At 37.3% G+C, this 21,501-nt stretch overlaps 1 protein-coding gene across 2 annotated transcripts in view; it reads left to right on the plus strand.

Moving 5' to 3' along the window:
• LOC150081718 (uncharacterized) overlaps positions 1-21,501 on the plus strand; it is a 1,674,628-nt gene that overhangs the window by 1,156,564 nt on the left and 496,563 nt on the right. For both annotated transcript variants that reach the window (XM_090378825.1, XM_090378826.1), the window contains one exon: positions 18,458-18,709. In XM_090378825.1, coding sequence (XP_090234951.1) covers positions 18,458-18,709 — 252 coding nt within the window. The remainder of the gene's footprint in view (positions 1-18,457; positions 18,710-21,501) is intronic.

Consider the following 21,501-nt stretch of genomic DNA (forward strand, 5'->3'; position numbering starts at 1 on the left):
CTTTCTCCTCAAACTCTTATACTGTTCCCTACAAAATTATTATTATTTATTTTTATTTTAACTTTTGCTCTCCCCAGAAAGCCCAGACAGCCGTGTCAGAGAACTGCCCTACTACTTCACCCAGCTCCTCTTGTGCTGGAGGGTAACTAGGGGTCAGTTGTGCTCCACAGTTCCCTAGGCTGAGTGGCGAGATGGCAACAGAAGGGAGCATCTCAATCAACTAAAAGTAGATGGAATGAGCACCCACACTACTGCTAAATCAATACAACCCATGCTAACACTACATAAAACACTCACAAACCCATGCTATCTGGTCTTTACAGAATTCTCTATTCTTCACAGGAGTCACAAATGTGGGGAACTGCATAATCCTTTTTCTCAAGGGATCTTTTTTGATGGTTCCATGTGTATTTTTTTTCTTTTAAGAAGTTTGATAGTTTTATAAGATAAGTATTGCCCTCTGTTATGAAGCCACCCCCTTTATTAGCATTACTGTAAGGAAATCATCTTTTTTTTTTAGGTTTAGAGAGATTTTATGGATTAAAAGATTATCTATGGGTATAATTACTTTGTTGCGGGGGTCACATTTATATTTGCTATGGGCTGGAATTAAATTTTGGGCAGGTTTTTTGGGGACTGGTTCAAATTGTGCATGCCTTTACAGAGTAAATTGTGTTTTCTTCAATTAGTATCTTGCCACTAAGATTGTGGATTAGGAAAGGGGTTTGGGCTTCTTGTGTTGAGGGGATAAAAAGGATTACCATATTGTGAGTTGGGATAATGTCTGGGGGAGTGTGCATATGGGAGGATTTGTGCTTTCTGAATGGTGTTCCAAGGGTGGTGAAATACAGGTAGCCAGTCTGCTTGATATAGTACTGTGATGTAGGGAGGTATCTTTCCTGGATATTCTTATTATATTAGTTCTGGGATTTTCAGCACATTTGTAGAAGGGGGAAAGATGGGAGGTCAGTAAAGCTTACTCTAGTGTCATGTCATATCCATTTATATCACTGTTGATCCTTATCCCTGCTGTTTGAACCCTATACAGTCTGAAAAGAATTCTTAATATTTTCCTTTCTGTGCCAATATAATTTGGTTAGAATTTCTAATATTGATGTGATCTGTTTCTAAGTTCATTTAGGATAATTCCATGATTCCAACTGATAAGTAAGAATTTAAGGTAGCTATTTAGTTTGATAAGTTTTATGCTGTCCAAATCAGAACGTTCACATCGAGGTCTGTCATGTACACATACTTGAAAGGTAAAGCGTGAAGAATATTGTGTTATGAATGCAAGAATGGGAGCAAGCTTATCAGTCAAAAAAAAAATACTTTCCATATCAACTGTCCATCTCATTTAATAGTGCCTAGTTCTTTCTTGAAATTACTGAAACTATGCACTGGTGAAAGCGAATTACTGCAGGTCTGCCCTGCAACCATCCTTCCCAATTTGAATTTATTCTCCCTTATGTGTGCATTGTCTGAGTGAGAAGGATTCCATCAGTATTGAGCTAATTCAATCATTTCAAAGCCTTAAACATCTCCTCACAGGTGCCTAATCACCAGGTGCTACAAAAATTGTCAGGGAAATGGGAAATAAATTGTGCAAAAAGGATGGGTGGAATTGGAGCAGCGTATGTCTGCCACGGGGCAAAGGTTTAAGATGTTGCAAAGCAGATATCTTTTAAGGGAACAAAAAGTGATATTGTTGTGTGTGTTATCACTAATAACATTAAGAGTAGGAGATCTGCTGACTTATTTAACAAGTACAGGTCAATACTGAGGAAAAGTTGAGTTAGGGTTGAATTTGAAAGTGTCTGCAATTCTGCCCAGCCACGAGAGAGAGAGAGAGAGAGAGAGAGAGAGAGAGAGAGAGAGAGAGAGAGAGAGAGAGAGAGAGAGAGAGAGAGTGTATCATGAAACTCTTGTCAATCAGTTTGGCCTGGAGAGATTGTTCAGGATCATGGGATAGGATTTTTCTTCTCAGTGTCGTCTATGCTTGTTAACAGGGGAGACTGCTTCTACAGGAATGGGATGCACTTAAATAGAAAGGGTAGAAGAATATTTACATGATGCTATCAAAACAGCATTAAGTGGGCCAGAAAAATACTAGCTTAGGGAGATACATGGACTAATAGATTAATAATAACTGCAGACAGAGGTGAAAGTGATTCTTGAACTGTTTCTATTGGAACGTGCAGAGTGCAAAGTGCTATAAAGCAAAGTGCTAGGAGTCATCATGCAAGGGTAAATATGTGGGCTGTTTTAGGGTAACTAAGAGTAAGAACAGGCTCATGTATACTTGTATGTATATAATTGCTAGGAGCATAGTAAATAAATTTGATGAATTTGAAATGCTAGTCGAGTCATTAAATGCAGACACTGGAGAAATCACAGACATGGTGTCACACAGATATAATGGATGCAGAATTTGAATATGACGGCTAAAGGGTGTACAGAAAGGACAAACAGGATAAGAAGGGGAGAGGGGTCATGCTCTTAGTTAAGAAGCACATAAAATCTGAGGCAGTTCATCCAGTTGACATGAGTGGGTGGTACAATGTTGAATCAATTTGTTGTGACATAATTTCTTTTTTACTAGGGTTACATTTAGCACTAGCAAAGCAAAAATGAGAGCAGGAGTGTTTGATTTTGATTTTTGATTTGGTAGTTGTTGGCGCATCGGCTTCTGTGGCCATATTGCACCTCCCAAGATTTTTGCAGTACTTTGATCCAAGCCCGAGGCGGGAATCGAACCCGCGACCTTTGGGTTGCCGGGCAGGTACTTTACCCACTCGGCTAGCCCGGTCATCAGCAGGAGTGTATTATAAGCCTAATGACTGATGAGTACAATCAATGACTGTTCATTGTACTCATCAGAGAAATAGAGTGAGCTAGTAAATTATATTGTCTTATAATGGGAGATTTTAACTTTAAAGATATTGACTGGAACTTGAGTTGGTCACTCACACGCTAGCAAGACCTTTGTCAATTTATTGGATGCCTGTTTCCTTCAGCAGCATGAGATATATATATATATATATATATATATAGAGAGAGAGAGAGAGAGAGAGAGAGAGAGAGAGAGAGAGAGAGAGAGAGAGAGAGAGAGAGAGATACTCTTGATCTGATTATCAGCAGTGATTATTCATGCATTAAGAATCTGCAGATAAAGGAACAACTAAGTGGCAGTAATCACACCTTGCTGATGTGGAGTTTACTCAAAGAGGTAACTACTATCAGGGTTAATGAGAAGGATTTTTGCTTTCTTAAAGGCAACTATAGTGGGACCAACTAATGATGTTATCGCCAGAAATTTCTAAATGGGAAGCATTTGTGGAAATAATCATAGATTTCCACCAGGCTTTTCATACCAACTAAGAAATATTGTTCAAGGCTTAGACTTAAATGGATGTAAGATGAACTGTTGAGACTCATGAAGAGAGGAAAAATGCATTAGACACAAACAAACTATCAGGTGATACCAGCGGCTTTGCTGTGGTCTTTTGCACCCGGAACAGATCCTTCTGGTGTCACCCCCTAAATAATGTAACAAACTTTAAAAAAAAAAAAAAAAAGTGTTAAAACTTAATTGATTTTAAGAAATCACAGAAAACTAAGGAACATTTTTCAATGAACGTTAAAAATTCCTTGAATAAATTATAGTGTATTTGCATGGTATACATAGTAGTTAATATAATAACAAAAAGAGAATTAATTAATATAAATAACAAAACAAGTTAATAGAAAAGTTAATAAAATAACAAAAAGAGGAAATCAATAAGAAGAGATTTATAGTTTCCATTTTAATGTCTTCATTTCGGAAAATTTATCAATAACCTCATCAAAATTAATTTTACTAGCATGTTCATTTTCAATAGATAATATAGCTAGGTTTTAGTATTAGTAAAGGTATATGATGCAAGACTGCAAGCTTATATAGCATTAGCAAAAAAAAAAAACACCTCCCATTTCACCCATCCATTTAATCCAAATGTTTGTCTAGTTCTGCCTTGAACTTATTTAAGTTGTTGACCTCCACTACAACAGATGAAAGTTCATTCCAACTATCAACCACTTGCTGGCTAAAGGCAAATTTCTGCACATCTATTCTACAATTGCCTTTCCTCAGTTTGAATTTGTCCCCTCAGGTGAGTAATCTGAGCAAGAGGAAGAATCCCATTAGCATTGAGCTTACTCAATCCATTCAAGACCTCACGCACCTCATTTAGGTCACCTTGCAGGTGCCTAGTCTCCAGAAGCTGCAATTTGCAGAACTTAAGCCTTTCTTGGTAACAGCAACCCTTCGTTCCACTCACCAATCTCGTTGCCCTTCTCTGTACTCGTTCCAGCAGCTCTACATCTTTCCTAAAATGAGGCCTCCAGACCTGTATGTAGTACTCAAGGTACTCTTATTCCTGCTAGCAAAATTCCTGTATATCATTGACATGAACTACTCTTGCATCCTGTCTGCACTGTTCAGAAAACTTAATATCTGACTGCACAATTACACCCCGGTCCTTTTCATTCTCCACTAACCCTTGTTTAGTACTACCCAGTTGATATGTTATTCTGGGATTACTGCAGTACTTTACATTTTTTCAAAGTTAAACTTCAGTTGTCACCTCTCAGCCCATCTGTTCAACTTTTCAAGATCCTGTTGCAGTAGCATACTATCATTACTATCATTAACAACTCTGCCAACCTTCTTATCATCTGCAGACTTAGATATTACCCCTGATATACCTTCATCAATATCATTGATACCAAAAACAACAATGGGCCCAACACTGAACCCTGGGGGACTCCACTAATAACATTAATCCACGAAGAGCAGTGTCCATTGATAACCACTCTCTCTTTCTCTTCTCCCACTCAACCATCCTTTTATCCATTCTAGCAACTTGCCCTTAATGCTATACTACTCCAATTTGTTCCATAGTCTTCTGTGTACCACAGTATCAAAAGCTTTCCAAAAATCCAAGTATATGATATCAAAATTATTTTTTACATCCAGTTCCTTTGTGACCACATCATAGTATCAGGTCAAATTTGTCAGACAATACTTCCCCTTAACAAACCCATTCTGTGTCTGAACTATAACTGCAGTCCTTTCCAGATGATTCTTCGTCACTTCCTTAACAAGTGACTCCATTATTTTCCCTGGAACTGAAGTTTGACTAACAGGTGTGTAATTACTTGTGTCACTCTTTGATCCACCTTGGTGAATTGGGCAGCTCCCCTATATTTGAGGAAGCTTTCATAATTATGACTAAGATTTGATAATCTAGTCTGACCCATTGATAAGCAAAAGTAATTTGTATTTAATTTTAATTTGGAAAAGCTTGTTTTGCAAGAAGTTATAGATACACATACTGTTATAAAGAACCTTAAACATAATAATAGCCCTCATGGGTAGCACTGTTGGCAGGATCACCATCCTCCCTTCACCTGATAGAAAAGACTTGAGTTTGAATCCTGTCAATGACGGAAGGAATTTTTATGGGCCTCTTTCATAACATGGCTGAGTTAGTTAGTCTCAGACGAGGGTAGCATGGTTTTTTTATCCAGTAAACTTGGGTGTTTTGTCCAGCAAACAGAAAATCGACCTCAGAACACAAAAAATTTAACAGACATTATACACTGAGCAACATGGCCTTACTTGCCGAAGGTCCTAAAATCCAGTAACAACAACATAATAATAAGAAATTTGGTAGAGATTCCAAAAAATCACACTTTATAATAACTCTACAAGCTGCAAAGTTGTCTACTATTTTGCTTCTTCAACAGTTATTTTTTGCAGCTTGTAACATCTTAGTCGGCCAATTTCTAATACAATTTCTTCATGACAAAATTCATTGAAAATTTCAGTCAGCTTTGAAATCTGCATTTCATATTCTTCTTTCTTCACAACACCCTAATTATACGGTTGAATAATAGCAAATGTTGAAAGAATTTCGTCCATTGCTTTCAAATGAACCTCCAATTCACAATCTATCCATTCATACATCACTCTTTTTAATCCTTCTTAGAGTGACAGTCCAGCCTCCTTTGTAATTTTTCCTGGCATTTGTTTTTTTATCCTTATTCTTCCTCTATTCCTATTGAAATGCCCATTTTTTTACAAGTTGTATTTGAGAATTGAAGAACCTTTTCTGTAATTTTATTTATTTCTTCATTAATAAATAATTTTAAGGTCTAACTTTACAACACACTTTTCGAGGCTTATTCCGACTGTTTGTAAATATATTTGTATAAGGTTAACTTCTTGTAGAATTTCGTGCCAGAAAGAAAGATAACTTAGAAAAGAAAAATCACATATGGATAATAATAAAATTAAAGCTGTCCCTCTGGTAGCTATAATTTCTTGAGGTTCGCACAATGTTTATAGAGCAAAAGTTATTTTTTCAAAATTTATTTTTACCATATTTACACATTCATAATGTGCACTCCATCCTTGTCTGGGCAAGTTTTTCGACTGTCATTTCTGTATGTTTGCACGGGTAGCACAGTGGCACCATCATGGTCCTCCTCACATGGGGTAGAAAAGTCTCGGGTTTGAATCCCGTCGATGATGCAGGGAACTCTTATGGGCTTTTTTCCTTCCATGGCTGAGTTAGTTGGTCTCAGGCATAGATAGCAAGGTTTTTTACCCAGAAACTGAGGTGTTTCATCCAGAAAAACAGCCAAATTGACCAGGGAACATGCAATTTACAGACACAATGCACGTGGGTATATGTAATAACTTACCGGGTGACCTTAATATAATAGTTTTGTTTTAGTTATTGCCATTCCTTTGCTTTTATCTGTTGATCCATTAGGTTGAAATTGTTGGAAATTTTTTCATTATTTCCCAATGGTGTGGAGAGACTGAAAAGAAAGAATAAAGGTTTTTCAAAGTTCCAAAGGAGTTTACTCATGTCAAAACGTTTGCAAATGAATGCATAAATTTAATGAGTGGTTTGCCCAGGGCATAAACAATGCTTTGGGATTAATTTCTTTGATTTTAGATTGAACCCTGCCACAGATTAATATCCACTCCATCCTTTTCTAAATTATTAAAAATTTCCTTTGTGAGTTTGGCAGTTGTCTTTCCAACAATGGGAAAGAAGCCTAAAAATGACTTCTTCACTTCAACCTTGTCACGTACAATGTGAACATATCTAATTACTTCACACATGTGGTGAGTGTGGGATGCATCTGGTGTACTGTCAAATAGAATTCCAAAAGATTTAGCTTGTTTTATATTATTGATTACAATTTTTTTTCTCTTACATAATTTCCTAAAATGTTGATAATCTCATTTTGAATCTCTGGTGATAAATATGAAGGTTCTTTCCTATCAGGTGAATGTTCAATTCTTAAAATATGTTCCTTCAAAACAGGGTCATAATTTGATAGCAACTCTACCATTTCTTTAAAATTTCCTTTATTTTTAGAAAATATGGATTTATCATGTCCACAAAAAGGAAGATTCTGACGAGCCAGAAATAAGATTACTTCTAAAAGCCAATGTAAAATATCTCTCCATTTCTTTCTTTCCTTATTCCATTACTGTCTGATGAAGGTGATCAATAGTTTGTTGAAACTTCAACCCTGTACTTAAAGTTTTCCACTTCTCCAATCACGAGAGATACTGTTCACTATTTTCATGTTCAGAAACCTTTGGGTTCAATTTCCACCGAGGTTTAAATCCTGTGATAAAGTTGGATGTTTTGATTTCGCTATTCTCCAATGAAAATAGTTTGCAGCAAAAACAAAATAAATTTCCTGATAATGGTGAGTAAGCCATCCATGTTCTTAAATTTTTTTCTCCGTTTGGTAGTGTCTTATAAAATAAGGAAGTTGTTAGCTGTCGGCATTTCCCCTTAATTTTTTGTCCTGCTCTTTCAACAGTATCAAAAGGTTCATTATTATTTTGAAAGTGTTCACTGCTTTCTTAATAAAATACATTCTCCAGTTATCTGGTGACAGGACAAAAAGCGATGTCAGAATACTTTTAAAAGGTGTTTATTTCCTCTTCCTTTTCAGAATCTTCTCTCTGCACATGTATATTTTAACCAGATTCTCCTCCACTAGTGGATGAATAAGCATCTTCTAGCTGCTTCTCCTCTAGTAATGAATAACTTTTTCTGTTAAATCCTCTTGAAACGATGACTCTTGTACTTGCTCTTCTGATTTATCATGCTGAATATCTATTGCACTAGATGTTGACGGTATAACATACTTCAACAATGATAAATACATTGCTTGAATAACTTCTTCTCTTGCCTTCTTTGCTTTTCTCTGTTGATCCACTGGGTTGATTTTGCTTAATTTTGTACTTGTACGTAGGGACCTATATAAAGAAGTTCATTAAAAAAAACGGAAAATATCTGTAAAATGTAAAATTAGTAGAAATCAAAATGAAAAGCGAGTTTTAAGGAAATACAAAGGCTCGCCTGTATAATTTGTATAAATCCACTCATCAAAATTGTGGCGCTAACTTAATGACATGTAAGACAAACTTTGTAAAAAAAAAAATGTGGTTAAACTAAATGCATTTGTAAAGGCTGAATATTGTTTTGTTCCCCAGTTTTATGTGCCTTAGTAGCATACCAAAAATTTGAACTCTCGTATTACAGTCATAAAATCAAAGTATCTTATCATTAATTAAATTGTTTCAAATAGAAATTTCAATGAACAACTGTAAATTTCAGTGGAGAAAGATACATTTTAAAAAAAAGTTGAAATTATTTTGTTAAAATTAATTCTTTCCTTCTCGTATTATCAAGTGATAGCACCCCTTTCTGCCTGGCACCCAGGGCAGACTGCCCCATCTGTCCTATCTCTTGCTACACCACTGTGTGATACAGAAGCTCTTGGTAGACATAAACTAGTCTGCAATCAAGTCAGAGAGAATGTTAGCAGATTATAAGAAATCTTTGGCGAAAGATGAAAAGAAAAATAGCAAAGACCTCTTTTCTTAAATAACCACTAGAAGGAAGGGGATGAATCAAATGGGTCCACTTGTTATTGATAGCTCATCTGTTTGTGATCCTGCTCAGGTTGCGTACAAGCTGAATAAGTACTTTGCATCTGCATTCACACGAGGAATTCTGTAAGGAAGGGGAGGACAGACATTTATCAAAATCTTGGAAACTCAAGGATTTTGTCATAACTGAGAAGAAAATATTAGATAAATTTATGAAGTTAAATGTATGAAGGCACCTGGGGCCATTTGGATCTGTCCATTTATATTATGGGGACAGCAAAGAAGGTAAGCAGACCCTTAGCATTAGTAGAGGCATTTGATGCAAGAAAGCAAGCTTATGCAGCATCAGCCAAAAAAAATAAAAAAATAAATAAAAATAATAAATAAATAAATAAAAAATAACAACTTCCACTTCACCCATCTGTTTGTTCGAAATACCTGTCCAGCTGAGCCTTAAACTTATTTAGGCTATCAACTTCCCCGACAAGGGATGGAAGTCTATTCCACCAACCAACCACCCGCTGGCTAAAGGCAAATTTCCTCACGTCTATCCTACATCTGTCTTTTCTCAATTTGAATTTATGCCCTCTCAGGTGATTATTCTGAGCAAAAGGAAGAATCCCATCAGCATTGAGCATGCTCAAACCATTCAAAGCTTTATACACCTCAATCAGATCACCTCGCAGGTGCCTAGTCTCCAGACACTGTAATTTGCAAAAATTAAGCCTTTCTTCGTAAGAGCACCCCTTTGTTCCATTCACTAATCTTGTTGCCCTTCTCTGTACTCGTCCCAGCATCTCTACATCCTTCTTGAAATGAGGCCTCCAAACCTGTATACAGTACTCTGGGTGTGGCCTGACCATTGCCTTATACAAGGGAATAATCACCTCCTTATCCCTGCTAGAAAAATTCCTATATATCATCGACAATACACCATGAGCTACTCTTGCAGCCCATCTGCACTGCTCAGAAAACTTCATATCTGCCTGCACAACCACCCCCAGGTCCCTTTCATTCTCTACCACTGTCAGTGTAGTACCACAGAGTTGATACGTTGCTCTGGGGTTGCTGTTTCCCATATGTAGTACTTTACATTTGTCAATGTTAAACTTCATTTGCCACCTCTCAGCCCATCTGCTCAACCTTTCCAGATCCTGTTGCAGTAGCATAGTGTCAGTAGTGTCCTTGACAACCCTGCCAACCTTCGTATCGTCTGCAAACTTGAACATTAAGCTTGATATACCATCATCAATATTATTTATAAATACAGAAAACAATAATGGACCCAATACTGAACCCTGAGGGACTCCACTAATAACATTAGTCCACGATGAGCAGTGTCCATTGATTACCACTCTCTGTCTTCTCCCCCTCAACCACCCCTTTATCCATAGCAGCAGTTTGCCTCAAATGCCATACTGCTCCAATTTGTGCAGCAGTCTTCCATGTGCAACAGTATCAAAAGCCTTTCTAAGATCCAAGTATATAATATCAAAGTTATTCCCTGCATCCATTTCTTTTGTGACTGCCTCATAGTATCCAATCAAATTGGTCAGGCAAGACTTCCCCTTAACAAAACCATGCTGTGTCTGAGCTATAACTGAAGTCTTGTCTAGATGATCCTGCAGTGCTTCTTTAACCAGTGTCTCCATTTATTTTCCGGGAACAGAAGTTAAACTAACAGGTCTATAATTACTTGTGTCGCCCTTTGATCCTCCTTTGTGAATTGGGGTCACATTTGCACATCTCCAGTCCATGGGTACTTCCCCTGAATCCAAGGAAGCTCTCATAATTATGGCTAAGGGTTTGCTTACTTCCTTTGCTGCCTCCTTTAATATAACTGGATAGATCCCATCCACCCCAGGTGACTTTCTTGTATTTATCTTCAACAATTTCTCCTCCACTTTACTCTCAGTTATTACAAGATTCTCTAGCTTACTGCCAGAGTTGAATACACCTCTGGCATTCCCCTCGCTGAATAACTCCTCATGTGTGAATGTCGATGCAAAATATTCATTTAGTTTGTTAGCTACCTAAGCAGGATCATCAGTAGTTGACCCATCGATATCAAGTGGACCAATCTGATTCATCCCCTTCCTTCTAGAGTTTACATGAGTAAAGAACTCTTTGCTGTTTTTCTTTGCATCCCTTGCCAAAGATTTCTCGTAATCTGCCTTTGCCTGCCTAACCTCCTTTGTAACTTGGTTACAGATCAACTTGTATCTATCATAGGCTTCTGTGTCACGTGTTAATTTGTATGTATCCCATGCATTTTTCTTCTCTGCCATATGTCTCATTAATTCATCTGACATCCACTTAGGCCTAAACCTTGAACAATATTTCTTAGTTGGTATGTAAAGCCTAGTAGCTTCCAAGATAAGTTCTTTGAATGCTTCCCATTTTGAATTTGCTGTTCGTAATATCATCAGTTGGTCCCACTGTATAGAATTTAAATACTGTCTCAGTCCATCGTAGTCACCTTTACGAAAGCAATAACCCTTCCCTTTACTCCTAATGGTAGTTACCTCTTTGGGTAAATCCCACTTCAGCACACTGTGATCACTGCCACCTAGTGGTTCATTTACCTGCAGATTCTTAATGCATGAAGAATCACTACTGATAATCAAATCAACAGTATTACTCCCTCTAGTTGCCTCCCGAACATGCTGATGTAGAAAAAAATCATCCAATAAATCAACAAAAGCCTTGCTAGTGTGTGAGTGACCAGCCCCCAAATTCCAGTCAATACTGGGAAATTAAAATCCCCCATTATAAGACTCTCTGATTTACTGGCCCACTCTATTTCCCTGTACAGTTTCTTATTATACTCATCAGAGTCATTAGGCCTATAGCACACTCCTACTCTCAGTTTTGATCTCCCAATGCTTATGTCACACCAAACTGACTCGACACTGCACTGTCCAGCAATGTCGACTGGCTTCACTTCCTTGGATTTTATGTATTTCTTAACTAATAGCATAACCCCTCCTCCCTTCCTATCCTGTCTATCCTTTCTGTAGACATTGTACTCCCCAAATTCTAGTTCTGCATTCCTTATATCTCTATGTGACACCACGTCTCTGAAATCCCCACAATATCTGACTTTGATGTTTTGAGCAATACCACAAATTCATCAAATTTATTTACTAAACTCGTAGCATTGGTGTACACGCAAGTATACGTGCACCTGTTCTTTTTCTTAGCTACCCTAACACAACCTATGTGTTTATTTGTACCCCAATGATTCCCAGCAGTCTCTGAAATATCCTGCATCTTATTTTCCAGGCTGCGGCTCATTCCAATAGAAGCAGTGCAAGAATCACTTTCACCTCTGCCAGTGGCTACTGTTAATCTATTAGTCCTTGTATCCCCCCCAATCTAGCAGTTTTTCCGACCCACCTAACACTGCCTCAATAGCATCAGCAAACATTCTTGCACCCTTTCTATTTAAGTGTATCCCATCCCTGTAGAAGCAGTCTCTCCTGTTAATCTTAGTCATAATTATCAGAGCATTCTCAGATTCAGGGGAAGTCCCCATGGACTGGAGGTGTGTGAATATATCCCCAGTTCACAAAGGGAGATCAAAGAGTGATATGGGTAATTACAGACCTGTTAGCGTAACTTCTGTTTCAGGGAGAATAATGGAGTCACCATAATTATGAGAGCATCTTTAGATTCAGGGAAAGTCACCGCAGATAAGATGTGCATATATCCTCAATTCACAGAGGGAGATCAAAATGTGACATGTAATTACAGACCTGTTAGCTTAACTTCTGTTCCAGGGAAAATAATGGAGTCATTGGTTAAAGAAGTAATGCAGGACATCTAGACAGGAGTGAGTTGTATCTCAGGCACGATTTACTGGTTAAAGAAGGGATAAAGAAAGACTGGATTCATTGGTTAAAGAAGTAATGCAGGACCACCTATACAGGAATGAGTTAAAAATTCAGTCCTAGAATGGGTTTGTCAAGGGGTGATATTCTCTGATCAATTTGATTGGATGCTGTGGTGCAGGCTCAAAGGAACGGGATGAAAAAAATAAACTTGATATTATATATTTGGATTTCAGGAAAGCTTTTGATACTGTTGCACATAATAGACTGCTGTAAAAATTGGAGAGTGTGGCGTTAAGGGCAAGTTACTGCTAAGGATAAACGGATGGTGGTTGTGTTGAAGAAGACAGAGAAATGTTATCAATGACACTGCACATTGTTCACTAATATCATCAGTGGCCACAGGATGTGCTGCTGAACTCATTATTGTTTTCTGTATTTATTAATGATATTGATGAAGGTATATAAGGCTAAATGGCTAAGTTTGCAGATGATACAATGGCTGGCAGGGTGATCAATGAGAGTAATGATGGTATGCTATCGCATCAGGATCAAGAAAAATTAGGCAGATGGACTGAGAAATGGCAATTGAAGTTTAACATTAACAAATGCAATATACTATATATAGATAGCAGTAACCACAGATTAATATACTCTGTAGTACCACACTCTGATAACAGAAAATAAAAAAGACCGGTGTCTGGGCGGGGGGGGGGGGGCTCATTAAGAAGGGTATAGATTGTACAAGGTAGTGCAATTGCATCATTTCAGTACGAAGGATGTAGAGCTGGTGGAGCAGGTACAGAAAAGGGCAATATGATTAGTGAAGGGAACAAAGGGCTGCTCTTACCCATAAAGGCTTCACTTTGGCAAATTGCAACATCTAGAGACTTAGGTACGTGTGAAGTGATCTAATTTGATTGAAGTGTTTAAGGCTCTGAATGGATTGAGCAGCATCAGTTCTGATGGAATCAGTTCTTTCCTCTTGCTCAGACTATGCACATGGGGGGGGGGCATAGATTCAAATTGAGGAAGGATGGTTGCAGAATAGATGTGCAAAAGTTTGCCTTTAGTCAGTGGTGGTTGAATGTTGGTACAAACTTCCATCTGATGTTGTGGAAATGATCAGCATGAATAAATTGAAAGAAAAACTAGACAAACTATTGGAGGGGATGAATAAGTGAAATGGGGAGGGTTTTTTTTTTTTTGTCTAGTAATGTATAAAGCTTGCTTTCTTGCATCATTGCCACTACTAATACTGATTTTCAGAACTGAAGCCTTTCCAGTTCTGAAATTGTAGGATGATTTATGTATAGGCATATTACACTATGATAAATGAAAGTATCATGCAAAAATTTCATTTTCATTTAAATATCTCATTTAAGAATATCATAATAATGTATTCCTGATTATGTAGCATGGATGGTACATTTGTTCACAAAGGATTTTTATTACTGACTTGTTGCCCTGGAGCACCAATCAAGACCAAAAACATCATCAACTACATTGTCATTGCTTCTTAGAAGTTATGTTTGTTTGGTTTTTAGGAGCATTAGCAACTAAGGCCATATTGCTCCGGGATATGCGGTGGTCATTCCCTGACCTTTCCGCATCCTCCGTATTTGGTGGTGACGGGCTCGAACCCCGGTCTAATCAAGAAGCGTGTGCTACGCACTGCTGCTCCTTCCCACCTGGCTACGGAGGCACCCTAAGAAGTTATCTATGGTTAATCAGTAACTAGTGTGACAATGCAGTTGAGCCTGAAAATATATTTATGTGATAGGTACAGCTTTATACTTCTGATATTGATGAGTTTAAGGGTCAGCTGTTCATCTGCAATCATTGATACATTCATCTAATGCTGGGATCTTATCTACAGAAGATGTGAGTACTTAGTCCAGTTTTTTATGTGGTGTGTTGGGGTGGATATCTTTTGGAATATGAAAGAGTTCAAGAGGAAAGGCTTTATCTCCTAAAATGCTAGCTGTAATGTTGATGCTCGTTCCATGAATGGATTAAAAATAATTGATAGGTAAATGTGGTAACTTTGAACATATATTACATTACGTAAATAACAGCAATTAGATTTGATATTTTTATGCTCCTAATTAGTGTTTTTTTTTTATTTTATCACAACCCAAATTTATGATGTTATAAGTAACTTTGGTAGTGGTAGAGATACTCGTATTGTTACCATTACTCAGCTGAAACATTTGTGACTGTGATTCAAAATGCCATAACTCATAAACAGGTATGAAACAAGAAAAAAAAACATTTTTTGAAGTATAAATTTCTCAATTCACAAAGTACTGTCAGGCTATATGACTTGCTCCTATTGTGTTTACCCATGGCATTTAAAAAAAAATTTTTTTCTAGTAATATGTATGTCATTATCTTTTTTTTTTTTTTTTTTATGAAAACCTAAAACACGGGAGGTATTAGAACTTATAGTACTTAGTACCATGCTTGGGTTGGAGGTTGAGAAGATGAAAGAAGATATTTCTTGACATTAGACTTGAACTTCTGTAGACTGTAATTTTCAAGAAATACATATGAAGGAAGGTTGTTCCAGAAAACGACAGTTGAATGAATAAACAAGGAAGATGAAAAGTTGGTTCTGTGAGTTTGAAGTTCAACAGTAAATGGATGTTGGCTGGTGGTGGCACGTGTTCGGACTGTTTTGAAAGAGAGCGGAAATTATAGAAGCCAATTCAGAAGAACAGTGCCCATGGAAGTATCTGTAGAAAAGGCATGCAGCAGAAACAGTACGTCTATGAGACAGAGAGTGGAGAGACTCTATTAGAGAGGAGTCATTAATTAACCTAACTGCCCTCTTTTGAATGGAATCTAGAAGCCTGAGAGAGGTTTTGGGGGCACCACCCCAGATGTGGGAACAATATTCCATGGTAGGGCGTATTTTCGATTTGTACAGAGTGAACAGCTTTTTGGAAGAAAAGTAATGCTGAGAACGAAAGGGAAAACCAAGTTTTTTAGATGCAGAGGAAGCAATATTTGTAATGTGCTTGTGCCAAGAGAGAGAGAGAGTTGTTGTTGTTGTTATTTTGGTTTTTAGGAGCATTAGCAACTAAGGCCATATTGCTCCGGGATATGCGGTGGTCATTCCCTGACCTTTCCGCATCCTCCATATTTGGTGGTGACGGAGAGAGAGAGAGAGAGAGAGAGAGAGAGAGAGAGAGAGAGATTAGAAGTCAGGGTAATCCCCAAAAGAGATATATAAATTTTGCCTAGAAATCAGAGTGTCACCAAAGATAAGCATAGGAGCAGAAGAATCCTTTGTGCGAGATATAAGACAAGACTGAGTTTTAGAAGGATTGAAATCAACTAAGTTGTCTTTGCCCCACTGGAGAATTACCTGGAGATCGCATTTAAGGAATTGGTAGTGGATATTCGACAAGTTGAAGCTGATTGAGCAGGGCAAGGTTTCTCAAAATGGAAAGTGGAATGCAATGTGCTTTCATTGGCAAAACTATGGATAGGTTTTCCAGTCAATGGAAGAAGGTCATTAATATACAAGAGGGAAAGAACTGAACCTTGGGGAACACCAGCATTAGTGGAAAAGTTAGAAGACAGAGAACCATCACCATCAGAGAGAAAATTGGATAACCAATTACAAAAAACAGTTGGCAAACCATAAGATGGAAGCTTGTTTAGAAGACCTTTATGCCAAACATGAACAAAAGCCTTGGAGATGTCAAGATCAACTGCTTGTGTTTTACCAAAGTTTTCCATTGAATTTGTCCATAAATGAGTAACATAAGCCAGAATATCACCAGTGGATCGACACTGACGGAATCCATACTGGCGATCGTTGATCAGGCAGAAGGTTTCTAGATAGTTTAAGAGTTGGCAGTTAATTGATTTCTCCATTACTTTAGAAGGAGTAGAAGTAATTTCAATGGGATGATAATTGAGTGGGAGGGATTTGTCACCCTTTTTAGGAACTGGTTGGATATGAGCAAATTTCCAAGCAGAAGGAAAAACACTTTGGAATAAGAAAGTGAAAAAAAAAAACGGCAGCAAAGAACAGGAGTAAGTTCAGGAGCACAGGTTTTGAGAACAAGTGGAGAAATACCATTGTGACCTGGTGCTTTCTTTGCATCAAGATTCTTAAAAATCCTTCTGACATCATTTTGACGGAAGACCACAGGGGGCATTGAATGGAGCGTGTTGGGAATGGTGGGAGTTGTTTTACCAAGATCATTAATACATGAGTTGGAAGAAAAATGGGATCCTAATAGATCAGCTTTATCTTTCGCTGCATTGACAATAGAACCATCTGGTTTTGACAGAGGTGGGAGCAGAGATGGGCAAAAGTTGCAGCCAATAGCTTTGGCAAGAGACCAGAATGCTCAGCTACCATTAGGGCAAGAAGCAAGTTTTCTACTCTTAGCCTGTTCAAAATCTAGTTTGGACTGATTAATAACTGCTTTACAATTGTTGCGAGCTTTGGTGTAGGCAGAAAATGAAACTGAAGAATTGGAAACAAGCCAATTACAGTATGCAACATTTTTCTCTTGAACGGCCTTAGCACATTTATTGGAAACCTAAGATTTAGATAAAGGATGAGATTTTAAAGTGGAATGCGGAATAAAGGATTCCATTCCTAAAAGAATAATTTCACTGACATGATCTGAGCAAACGTCGACATCAGAAGTTTTGAAACAGTAATCCAACCAAGGAAAAGAAGAAATCTCGCAGGTCATCCCATTTTGCATTCTTGTAATGCCAAAAAATACGCGGTTGGGAATTGCCATGAGATAAAGGCTCCATTGGAGAAGAGACAATCACTAAGTTGTAATCTGAGGTGCCTAAAGACCACTCACTTCGGTCGTGTACTTAAGAGGGTTGTTTGTGAGAAAAAGATCAAGTGTGTATGGTTAGGATTGTCCGGTATCCTTGTAGGTAAATGAACAATCTGTACAAGGTCATTAGTAATTGCAAAAGCCTCAGCATCTCGACCACCTGGGTCGGTGTGACTAGAAAACGGAAGCCAGCCGGAGTTGTGAACATTAAAATCACAGAGGAAAATTACCTCACTGTTAGGAAAGTTGGACTGGAGAAAGTCAAGTTGAAAGAGAGGAAGTCAAAGCTCCAAGTGATTAGTGGAGTTGGGAGAACGGTAGAGACAACAGATGAATTTGACACAATGAGGTAGAGAGATTTTAAGCTAGAGAAGATCGAAGAGAGGAGATTCCAAATTACCAATCTCTGACAGGGAATATCGGAACTGACATGCACAAGTACCACCTTTGAGGCGAAAGGAATCATACAGTGAATAATTTGGGCAACTGAGATGAGCAGTAGTTGAATTAACCAATAACTGAGATTCTATCAGAAAAGGTACATGGAGTTTGGCAGACTTCAAGTGGAAATGGACGTCATTGAGATTAGAATTGAGACCACGTATATTTGTGAAATGAACTAGGAAGTGTTTAGGAGGTTTAGATCTTTTTTGCAGATAAGCTCGTTCTACTAGTTTGACAATTCGTGGTGCGAAAGGCCTGGTGGTAATTAATAAGAAATTAAAACTCTTAGCTTTACACCGAAGAGCATTTGCAGTGAAACACAACTTAGGTATTATAAACAATAGTTTTCACACATGTATAATGTAATATATATTTTCTCTTAGGTTTTAGAGGCAAAACCACAGCACTTGGAATTTGCTGGTAATTTAATTCCAGTTACTAAGTCAGGAGAGCAGCTAAGTCTGACATTTCAAGCTTTTAGGGAAAATAGGCTGCCATTTATAGTAAGAGTGAAAGATCCACATCAGGAACCTCTAGGCAGGGTTGCATTCATGAGAGAACCTAGAGTAAGCCGTGGTGAACCTCCTCAAACACCAATATGCAATCTAAATATTGTACTACCAGAAGTGTGCAAAGTGAGTATTCTATTTGAAAACTAGTTATTCATTCTTTATTAGGTAGTGAGTAATTCTCTTTATATTCTGTTAATATGGTTATTATTATTAATTTTTCTTTGCAAAAAATGATATCTTTCATTGGAAGAAATGTTTTTGAAGTATCACCACAAAATTAATCAGTTATAATAATATTTTTACCAGGAAAACTCAGATTTTCTACAAAGCAGAAAAATCCACTTTCAGAAAACATGCAGTTTACTTTATGCAATCCAAAGGATGCATTATGATATTAGTTATTTGGCACATTATAGATTATTTACCACTTCATTGAATACTTCAAACCAGACACAAATTAAATTGTGGTTATGAGACTTCCATGTTTCTCCTGTCAATTTACCCATCTCTAGAATGGATACAGTAGGATTAAGGAGCATATTTTTTACAGTCAGTTGAATGGCAAAACCTCAAATCCTTCAACAAAGTGATACCTTAAATCCAAGATAGTGATGTTGCTTCAGGGATACTGATAAAATTATGTTAGGTTAAAAAGTTCAAGGACAAAATATTTATTTAAACAAATGTAATATTTACAGATATTTATGTGTTACATTATCTTGTCTGTTTATGTATTTTTTTTACATAAGTTGTATAATTACAAAAAAAAAATGTTTTCGAAAAAAATTAAAATCATGGACTTCAAAACAGACTGCAAAAAGTATGCACATGAAAGGCAAAACACCTTTAAAGCAATAGCCAAAACCAACCAATATCTGTCCCTCAAAACTGTCTTAAGTAATAGAGATAATATAATTAATGTATTTAATTTTCTAAAGCCAAACAACTTCACTTAACTACAGAGAAAGAGACTAAAACATAAATAAATAAAGCAATAATTATTTTGTCAGTACCATTAGAAGTGGTGGACCAAAACTGTCAGTGCTGTCAAGCATTCGAATTTGGAATAGTGGCACAAAATAATATACCAAGTAAACTTTTAATAGCACATAATGATTCTAAGAAGTCCATCTTCACAGTGTGTGCATTTTTCTGTTGTGGAATGCAAGATTGTATTGCATGCATTTGAATGTAACTGATGTCTTTAATTTTCTAAAGCTATTTCATTTCCTTTTTAATACATTGTGCCATCAATTTTACTAGCCTAAGGAGTGTCATGTGTAGCAGGTTCATTATTTCAGGTTTGGCTAGAAAAATTTTTGCAAACGTGACCAGTTAGTTATAGTCAGATTTTGGAAAGTCAAGAAGCACCTACAATTCAGAAATTCATGCCCATGCTTGAAGTGTGCAATTCAGTGTGATAATGGGAAATACAAAAAATTTTGTTTTAAACATGGTACGATAGTGGGTGTCAGATGTGCTATTATGAGTATCTTTGAAACTGGAGCCCTGCTGTTTTCACATATGCTTGTCTCGTACGTATTGCCATTGGTCCAATAACTAAATAACATCTAAACTCTGCAATCCTGTGGCTGGAAACAGCTCATTGATGTGAGAGGCCAGGCCAACAGAGGTTGAGAACACTTGTGCAAGGTAACAGAAAGACTACAGTCAGTCAAATAGCAACCCAGTAGAACAGTAGAGAGGCATTTCAGAACACATAAGTAGTTTTATCTTGTCATGGATGGGGGTATCGCTGCCAATGACCATACTGGGTACGTCTTCTGTCAGCAAAAAACAAGAAGATACGATTGCAGTAGGCTCAGTAACATATTCACACCCTCCACTGTCAATATTGGACAGTGGAGGGTGTGAAAAGCATTGCCTAGTCTAACAAATACCATTTCTTGTTGATGATGGAGGACCAGCATATGGCGAAAACTGCACGAGTCCATGGGATTCATCTTGCTAGGTGTCAACAATGCAGGCCAGTGATGGAAATATGATGGTGCGTAGAATATTTTTGTGGTGTATTATCGGACCCACTTAATAACAGTGGAGCAATATTTTTATGAGTCGGTTCTTCTTCTGTGGTTTTTCATCTGTGAGTCGGTTCTTCCAACAGAATAATGTATGTCCCAAGGCCAGAATTGTAGAGAACTAGTTTCAGTAACATGAGAGTCAATTCAACCTCCTCTGCTGTCCTCCCTCCCATTCACCAGATCTTAATCCAATTGGAGCACTTTTGGGGCAAGGTGAAATGAAGCTCTTCACAGTAAAGATCCCTAACCATCTAGCTTTCAACAACTGCAGGAAGCAGCTACGTCAACATGGACTAGCATCTCTGTTGGTCCATGTTGACTTAATGTTGATTCTATGTAATGCATAGCATACATTAACTAAATTGTTTATATTATTTCTTCTTATTATTATTATGTTTTATGATTTCATAGTAAGTTATTTAACAACCAGTGCAATGAAATTTTACAAGTTTTATTTCTAATAGATTTACAACACTGATCAATGATTGCCACTATGGATTCCACTAGTATTGATTCACTGCCAATATACTGGCTTATGTTACCTATCTAAAGACAAATTCAATGGAAAAGTATGGTGAAACTTAAGCAGTTATTCTTGACGTTTTAAAGGCTTTTGATCATGTTTGGAATAAAGTTCTCCTAAATAAGCTTCAGTCTTATGGTTTTCTAACTTTTTTTTGTAATTGGGTATTCAGTTTTCTCCCTGACTGCTCACTGTCGGTGATGGTAGACAGGTCCGTGTCTTCTAACTTCTCCAGTAATGCTGGTATTCCCTGAGGTTCAGTTCTTTCTCCCACTCTTTTCCTCTTGTATATTAATGACCTTCTTTCATTGACCAGAAATCCTATCCATAGTTTTTCTGATGATAGCCGA

This window comes from Mastigoproctus giganteus, chromosome 8, assembly GCF_048544385.1.
Source record: "Mastigoproctus giganteus isolate SK-2022 chromosome 8, ASM4854438v1, whole genome shotgun sequence".
NCBI classification, from domain to species: domain Eukaryota; kingdom Metazoa; phylum Arthropoda; class Arachnida; order Uropygi; family Thelyphonidae; genus Mastigoproctus; species Mastigoproctus giganteus.